General features: G+C 40.0%; 1 protein-coding gene across 1 annotated transcript in view; it reads right to left on the bottom strand.

Moving 5' to 3' along the window:
* The window catches only part of STAB2 (stabilin 2), a 228,909-nt gene that overhangs the window by 214,543 nt on the left and 5,028 nt on the right, over window positions 1–9,338 (bottom strand). The window contains exon 3 of the mRNA XM_007952402.1: window positions 7,327–7,442. Within this exon, the coding sequence (XP_007950593.1) occupies window positions 7,327–7,442 (116 nt within the window). The remainder of the gene's footprint in view (window positions 1–7,326; window positions 7,443–9,338) is intronic.

Below are 9,338 nucleotides of genomic sequence, written 5' to 3'. Positions count from 1 at the left end.
ATGTTCATATAAAAACCCATGCATGACTGTTCATGGTGGCTTTATTCTCAATTGCCCCAAACTGGAAATAACCCCAATATCTTTGAGGTGAATGGGTAAATGAACTGTCACATAATGGGACACTATGAAGCATTAAAAAGGAATGAACTACTGATACATGTAGCAACATGGATGAATCTTGACTTCATTATGGTAAATGAAAGCAACCAGACTCAAAGCTATGTGCTGTATAATTCCTTATGTGACATTCACTAAAGGCGAAATCCTGGGCACAGAAAACAGAGCACTGTTTCCCATAGGTTGGGAGTAGGATGACTTGACTACAAACAGGGTTTTGAAGAATGATGTACCTATTATCTGTCTTAATTGTGGTAGTTGTTACACAATTGTTTAGGCTTGTCAATGCTCACAGAACTGTACAATAAAAAGAATGAATTTGACTCTATGTAAATTAAAGAAAGAAACAAACACATCCACCAGAAGATTATATCCCTCAAGATAGGTTTGGAAAAGGTGTTTAGAGTCCTTACAAATGATTAATTGCACTATTTCTATAGACATACAAGGAGCTCTCGTGGTGTAGAGGTTAAGGCATTTGACTGTTAATCAAAAGGTTGATGGTTTGAACCCACCAGCTACTCAATGGAAGAAAGATGAGGCAGTCTGCTACCATAATTATTTATAGTCTCGGAAACCCAGTGAGGGTCGTTATGGGTCAGAATTGACTCAATGGCAGAGAGTTTTTTTGGTTTATGTAGACAAACAAAGTGTCCTTTTCTATAATTATCCCCATTGGAAAGGAAAACAATTTCAGACACTAGAATCAGAAAAGGCTATTTTTAAAGCACACTATAAGTTATACAATTTCCCACCTTAATTTCTAAATCTTTTCTTTTCATCTGAAGGCTTTAGTGTCATCACAAGAAAATCAATGATCAGAAAGTGTGTCTTCACTCCAAATAATCATATAGCAAACCATTGCTGACTACCTCCCATGGGTCAGACATCAGTCTTAAAAATTTTCTTGACATATTTTTGTTTCTCTTTGGTACTGTCCTTGCTTATTTTTATTAATAGCACTATAGATCCTAGATAGAATGCTAAGTACGTAACATGTGTGATTTCAATATACATAATCTTCACAACAGCCCTAGGAGATGATTATTACCATTTGATATAGGAGGGGAAACTGAGGCATAGAGAAGTTTAGTAACAAGGCCATGAACATTAAGCTCAGAGGTAAGAATTCATACTTAGCTCTTTCTAATGTTAAAGGCTTGTAACTGAGCTTCTCCATATGGGTTGCTAATAATTATTTTACATGGCTTAAGTGTTTTTACAAGCCATTCATTTCGTAAATTAATTAGCTAATTAATTAATTCAACATTCACTGAGTACCTCCTATTATTTTCAGAGCAGAAATGTTTTCTATTTGTGCTTTCACACTAAGGTGCTACAGTGGTAAAGCACATGGCTGCTAACCAAACTGTTGGTGGTTCGAACCCACCAGCCACTTCATGGGAGAAAAACGTGGCAGTCTGCTTCCGTAAAGATTTATAGCCTAGGAAACCCTATAGGGTAGTTCTACTCTGTCCTATGTTATTTGCTGTTGAGTCGGACCCGACTCATAGTGACCCCTCCTTGGGTTTCTGAGGCAGTATCACTACGGAAGTAGATTGCCCAACCTTCCTTCCGAGGAGTGGCTGGTGGGTTTGAACCACCAGCCTTCTGGTTAGCAGTGAAGTGCCTTAGGCACTATGCTACCAGAGCTCCCATAGGGTAGGGTCACTATGAGTTCAAAGTGACTTGATGGCAATGGGTTTTCGGGATGGAAAGGAGCCTGCATGCCCCTCATCCTTGGGCAGGAAGGGGCTGGTGGTGCTGGCCTAACTGTCATAGGCTTATTTCTGCAAAGGTGCTCCATGAATCCTCCCCTTTGCAATGAGTGGCCTGCAAACCACTGGCAGCCATTGGACATCGACCGGTAGCTGTGCTAAGGGTGAAAGCATCTACTGCCTGGAAAATTCCTTGTCTTCTGTGGATTTTCCTGAGCCTCAACATCAAATATTCTTCAGGCAATGTGAGGCTTTCTCTTCAGACTAGCTTCATCCTGGAGCAGCCCCTCATCTCTCTCCCAGTTGCTTGCGACTCAAATGGGCTAAATAAAGGTCAGGGTGAATAATGACCTTCCCCATGTTCTTGAAGGGCTTTGGTCTGAGGTATCAGGGTAAGTCATGGGTCCACAGAAGGGCAGGCAGTTGTGGGAAGAAGACAAATGGTAGACCTAAAGACCATAAGCTATGTAAAGAAATGAGATGCACAGAAATGTTCTTCCCAAACTATTTCTATTTCTTCAGTGACATAGTCCTGGTTTCCTAGTCTGGCTCTACACTTAATAGCTGGCTCTCTTTGAATAAACTGTATAGCCCCTCACAGTCCCAAGGTCTCATCTGGGCTCTCAGTCACTTTTGTGCTTATTTTTCTTTGTCTATTTTTGTGTCTGTCACTAACCTGTGAGCCTCTTGGGGGTAGAAGCTGGATCTATTATGCATGTGCTCTGTGCAGCATACACTGGTGCTCAATAAATGCTTGGTTTTTATGAGTTGGCCAACCCTAGAAGGAACTTTGGAGAAAGGTAGCAGGAGTATGGGGGTCTGAGTCCTAATTTTATGATTGAAATCAAATGGTTTAAATTTAACAAATTATGAAAACTACTTATTTGGTCATCAAATAGAGATTTCAAGACAAAAGTGTACTATTCTTGCCTGCTTCTCAGCATAATTTCCCATCACCTCCAGTTTCTGTTGAGTTGTATGTGAGAGTTTTCAGTGGCCGGTGTTTTGTTTCCCCAGGCCCCTCTGGGGGGGCTTGACTCACCAACCTTTTGGTTAGCAGCTGAGAGTGTTAACCATCTGTACCACCCTTTACCTCAGGCTCCCGTTAAGAAAAAGGATAGTAAAATTGACATTCTCAGCAACCATTCTTGAAAGAGATATTACAGAATTTGCTAAAATGGCATATTCTTGTTGCATGGTGAGGTTCAAATAGCTGATAAACCTATTTTAGGTCATTATCACATTTCCCTCTGGTCACTGCTTCTCTGGTGGTCCCTTGCATTGTGACTGTCCTCATGCAGGAGGCTTAACCATTGTAAGCTGTCAGCAAATCATGGCTGTTCTGCTTCTGTGAAGGGAGATAATAAACTTCCTGCCCAGCAAGAGGCCAGGAACCTCCCTGTAACTCTGTCTCCCAAGGAACTCGACAGGCGCCTACAGCATGGTACTGTCTGTTTAAAAGCTGGGCTGACAGTGTTAGGCAGAGAATATGCCCTAAGATTCCATTTATAGCTCTGATTGGAATTGTTTGTCAGGGAGATTGATGTGAAATACATTCTTTTTTTTTTGTGTGTGAAATACATTCTTAATGCAAACTCAGCATTATCTGTCATTCACGGAGAAAAGCGACACATAAAAGAGTGGTTTCCAATCCGTACTGTCCATTATTAGCTACTTGTGCAGAGAGTGGCAAAGAATATGCAGTAGGAAAGAAATGGAGGTCTGAAAACATAAATAACATGTTACAACAAATAAATGTGGATAATTTGACGACACTGGCCTCCAAAACTAAGACATTTGACTGCTAACCAGAAGGCTGGCAGCTCAAACCCAGAAGTCTGGCAGCTCAAACCCACCTGCCACTGCTTGGAAAGAAGATTGGGCAATCTACTTCTATAGAGATACCACCTCGGAAACCCAGGGAGGGGTCCCTATGAGTCGGATCCGACTTGGTGACAGTGAGTTTGGCTTTTGGTTTTTGGCCTCCAAAAGAAAAATCAGGATCATTTCTCATTGCAGTGATGAGATTGATTTTGCCATGATTGAGTTTATGGGTAACCCATTCACACAAATTCATTTTCCATTACTTCGCATTAATGCAAAAAGACATTAACATTGATGGTGGAATGAAAACAACTGGATGCTCAAATCAGAAAAGTCTATTTCATCTCAAATAGAATATTGTTTTGTTCAAATGTGATCTAATTCTCCAGGTTAAAAATACATTTTTGTGCTAATGAGAAAAGACTTCCATACACAGATTTGATAAAGCAGTACGACTTTTAATTAGGGAAAGGCCCGTTACATCCTCATGGAAACGCCTCCCTCATGTCAGGATGGCTTTTTTCCCAAGTGAAAATTCATGCCTTTGTAATTTGAAAAGATGACAGGTAATTTTAATAAGATACTATTAAAATATTTGTTTTTGGTCTGTGTTCTCCAATTTTCAATATTGATCATGCAGTTAGTTTCAAATTTGAATGAGTACTATTAAAATAATTTTAAAAAGTAAGCCAAAAGTGTTGAGTATGAATGTCTTCACTCATGCATTGAAAAAGGACGTGGAGTTAGGAAATTTTGATGTGTGCCACAGCATGGATGAACCTTGAAAACATTATGCTGAGCCAAATAAGTTGATGGCAGAAGGATAAGTACTGTATGGCCTGACTTTCCTGAAATAAGCAAATATAGAGAAACCAAGGATAATTAGTTACCAGGTGGGGAGAGAGGAGAAAAGGGGGAGTTTTTGTTTAGAGGACATTGAGTTTATGTTAATGGTGGTGGAATAATTAGGAAAAGGATCATGACAATGGTTGCAGAATGTGGAGACCATAATGAATGATGCTCAATTACACAGGGAGAAATAGTTGAATTGGAGAATGTTTTGTTGTGCATATTTTTATCGCAGTGAAAATATATTTTAAGGAAAGGAAGTGGATGCTGTGCTTGCTTTGGAAACAAGGCCATTCTAGAGCTTGGGAATGTGCTTCCTTAAAAAGAAGGATGGGCCCATGTCAAGAGCTCCCAAACAGCCTCTCCTCACGGAAACGGAAACGGAAAGCAATAGTTAAGCTCTCACTTGTCATCAGCATGAAATGTGAGAGGTGAGATACATAGCCAAGTAGAGGAGAGATCTTTTTCCTGAGTTAGAGGAAGGAAGCCTTTCAAGACATTTAGTATGCTTGTAAGATGAAGATAAAGGGAAGTGCCCTTTTGCCCCAGTGAGAGGACAGAAGTAATGACCTTGGTTCAGGCTTTGGTTTTCAAATTTTGCTTCTCTGGCCTTGAAACCTATCAGAAGGAAATGCCTGAGCCTTCACAGAACTCTTTCAGACTCACTGGTGTTTTGATCAGAGATGTGAACCTTGCCACATTTTCCTGCCCATAGTGCAATGATGGAATGAAATCCACTGAAGATTTTGAGTACCATTTGCCTGCTCGTGTTTTGCAAGCTTGTTCTTATTTTTAGCTGCTGTCCAGTTGACCCCCGACTCACGGTGAGACCACAGTGAAACTAATCACTGTCCAGTCTTACACTGCCATGATCCAGGGAGTTTTTGCTGGCTGGTTTTGCTGAACTAGATTTCCAGGCCTTTCTACCTATCTGTTTTAGTCTGGAAGCTCCGCTGAAACCAGTTCAGCATCATAGCGTGTCCACTGACAGACAGGTGGTGACTGTGCATGATGAAGTGCATTGCCTGGGAATAAACAGGTGTCCCTCATCGAAGCTGAGGATTCTACTACTGAACTACCAATGCCTCCCTTTCACAAGCTACCCGATGTTTAATAAGGGCTCAGAGAAAGGGCATCATTTTGATTGTCTTTCATGATCAGAAGTCCGTCTTGACTGTGATTCATTCATTCATTTATTCTTAAAATGTTTTAAGTGCCTTCTTTGTCACACACTTAGCCAAGTACTTTCACCTATATTAATGTTTTTAAATCTTTACAATAGTTTTCAATATAGGACATTGGTGGTCCAATGGCAGAATTCTCACTTCCCGGGCAGGAGACACTGGTTCAATTACTGTCCATCTCACCTCCTGTGCAGCCACCACCCATCTGTCAGTGGAGGCTTGCATGTTGCTTTGATGCTGAACTGGTTTCAGTGGAGCATCCAGACTAAGATGGATGAGGGAGAAAGGCCTCACAACCTACTGAAAACCAGCCAATGAAAACCCTGTAGATCACAACACAACTTTCTCTGGTCCATTGTGCATTGGGTCACCATGAGCTGGGGCTCACTTGACAGCAGCTAACAACAATAATACTCCCCTAGTACCCAGTGTCAACAATGTTGAGTAAATGGAAACTATTATTCAATTAATTATTATTTTGAAAAAAAAGCAGGAGAGACCATTATCCAGATAATACAGGCTCAGCTATTTAAAAGCCACATGAAAAAGTTCAATGAAATAAGCCAAAATATTTCAATTTCAAATATAGCAAAACACAAGTTATATTTTTTCTTTATAACGTTCTAAACTTTACAAATGTATAATTTGCTTATATTATCTTAATCAGAAACAAAACAAAACAAAGAGAATCAATCTCTCCCTTTAAGGGAATGTTTTCATTACATCTTAGAAGATGAGAACAAATGGTAAATTCATGAATTAAAGTGCTTGATTTTTGCCTATGAAAAACATAAGGATGGATTTTACATAATTTTCATGTTGTAGCAGGGACTACTTGGAAGGAAGGTTGGGCAATCTACTTCCGTAGTGATACCTCCTCGGAAACCCAAGGAGGGATCGCTATGAGTCGGGTCCAACTCGATGGCAAAACAACAACAACAGCAGCAAGGAAGGACTAAGTCACTACTACTTGAGTGTTACTCAGAATTAGGACAGAAGTCCAATTTCAGCTAACAAATGCTTGGCTTGACCATAGACGTCTAGCTACATCTTTGACTCAGACTCTGCTAGTAATTTTTCTTGTAGTGGAACCTGGCCAGAATTCAATTTTGTGTGTGTATGTATTTGAGTGTAAGTACACAGCTTCTTTACACTGTGTTATCTTAAGTCCCACATCATAAAGTTTGATATACCATTCTAAGACTTAAGTTTTTGGATGATTTGATGATTATTTTTGTTGCAAAACCCTAACTACAGTCTTTAAGACTGTAATTATAATACAATTTCTGCTTGAAGAAAATCATAGCCCACATTCTTGCTTCTTCTCTTTGGTCAATTATCTCTTTTTTTTTTTATTATTATTCATAAAAATGGGTAGACTTTCAATTGTCCCTTTCTCTGGCTTGTTAAAGAATTCTCCTAATGAGAGATCTATAACTGTAGGAAAGCAGATTTCTTTATAAAAGCTGACAAGGCAACAAAGATTTTCTGCATATAGACTGAAATGGAACTTTCCAGAAAAAAAAAAAAATTACCAAATTCTTCTTTTATTAGGCTTCCATCATCTCAATTTTCTGTGAAACACGACACTAAGAAGCAAGTATCAAAGTCTAAGAAAAGTGTGCACCACCTACCCAGGCAGTCTGGACCCCAGTGGCCTGGACAACACTGAGGCTGGAGGTAGTCCTTCCTACAGATATGCCGACATCCGGGGAGAGAGAGCGAGTAGGTTCTGACTTCAAACGTGTACCTTGAAGGTGAAGAGAGGGAGTGAAGTCATGATCAAAGCAATGCAGTTGATTCTAGGTGGTGGCGTTGCTCTCGATTCTTATATATTCTTTGCATTTATGTAATACTGTTTCCTTAAAGTGCCATCTTGATACAGTTTTGAGGTCCTTGCTGGAGGCCAATCCATCCCTGCTTCTTAGGCAGCTACTAAGTCCTCTTTCCTTGTCAGGTTCTCATACTCCTGGGTCATCCTAATCGCCCAGGGCCAGGTACCCAATACCTAGGGATAACCCTATGCTTCCTGAGCCTACAGAATTATTCAAAATTCTCATTTGCCAGGAAGCCCACACTACCTCACTAACCCTACCCTGCTTACCCTACATAAATCCTCTCCTATAACATTAACTTGTTGTTACCTTGTCTTGAGGAGCAACCTGCAGTGTGACCCTGTGTCATTGCACGCTGTAACTTCCCATCTCTGGCAAGAGTGGGAATACTAAACCTACTAAACCTAGTTACTTTTCATAACCTCTTTGACTCTTTCCTGTGTTGCACCAACCCACAAATTTGTTAGAGCAACTTATCTAGATTTAAAAAAAAAAATTGGGGGTTGGATATATTTGACCTTCTATGTACTTAATTGTGAGTTATTTTTAATTGTAAGAAATGGATTAGAAAGCAGGGCATGATGAAAATAAGGGTAAAATACCTAAACTGACGTCAGAAGTCAAGTTAGCAGATAAAATAAATGATGTTAGGTGAAAGCCATGTGCAAGAGCTGCGACTCAGACTTGTCAGTAAATATCCTGGAAGCCAATGCAAGAGGGGAAAGATCATGAGCGACATGATGCACAGTGTCTGTGGCATTAAAACCAACTGATTGCTTGGGATTAGCACAGTGATTGCAGGTAATGTGGATTTAAAGATTTCTGTGGCAGAAGTAATGTTGTGAGTGACATTTACCACCATACTCTTGTGGGAGACATGATGAGCTCCTTAGAAGAGTTTCTCGTACCCATTGAGATATAATTCTGAAATACCAATTCTATGGAGGCTAAACACCTTGTCTGTTTACATGGATCTCTGCCCCAAAGGCTGGTTCCAGGGTTAGACTTCAGTATATCTAGAAATCTTCCTTCCTTCCAAGGAGTGGCTGATGGGTTTGAACCAGCCAGCCTTCTGGTTGGCAGTCAAATGCCTTAGGCACTACGCCACCAGAGCTCCCAAGCTGGGGATAGGGTTAACATTTTCTTTGAAAGGTTGAGAATTCTGGTAGAGGCATCTCTTCATAAAGTCAAGTAAAGACAGAGCTCAAGGACAGAGCCAAATGTGCCTTCAAGTTCCAAACTTGAGTCTGTTCTGCATAAATGAGTGACAATTCGAAGTCTTTAATTCTAGAACATGGAGTTTGAGTGCAGTAATTTAAACCTGTATGTGTGTGTGAGAATATAAGTATGTGTGTGGTCAGGGTGAGTTGGATATAACCAGGTGCTCCTTTGATCACAAATTAAAAATTAGCCACCACAAAGTAGTTCTCAGTAATCATGTAATTTGAACGTTGAATCCTACCTAAATCCTTCTGATGTACATTCTAAGAGAAATTGGTTGCAAATATGTGTCCATTTTGCTAACTGAGTGGTCAGTCTGCTCCTATGCTTGCTAACTCTAGGCCAGTTAATGTTGGAAAACTTTTATTAGAAACGATGTCTTTGGTTTTAGAATATAATGCAGTTACAAGTAAGTGACTGAATTTGAAATAGTGTGATATAACAGTGTTCGTCTCATTTTATACAAAATTTTTAAAATGACTAATTCTTTTCCTCTAAATTTAGAAGAACCTCAAGTGTTCTCTAATTTCAAAATTACGGGACGGAATAAGTGAAGCATTGTGTCTGTCCTCTGGCTTCATGGCTCCTCC

Source organism: Orycteropus afer, unplaced genomic scaffold (genome assembly GCF_000298275.1).
Source record: "Orycteropus afer afer isolate SDZICR_OR568_19922 unplaced genomic scaffold, OryAfe1.0 scaffold00334, whole genome shotgun sequence".
Lineage (NCBI taxonomy): Eukaryota > Metazoa > Chordata > Mammalia > Tubulidentata > Orycteropodidae > Orycteropus > Orycteropus afer.
Note: the sequence above shows the minus strand (reverse complement) of the source record. Positions and strands in the feature narration are given on the sequence as shown.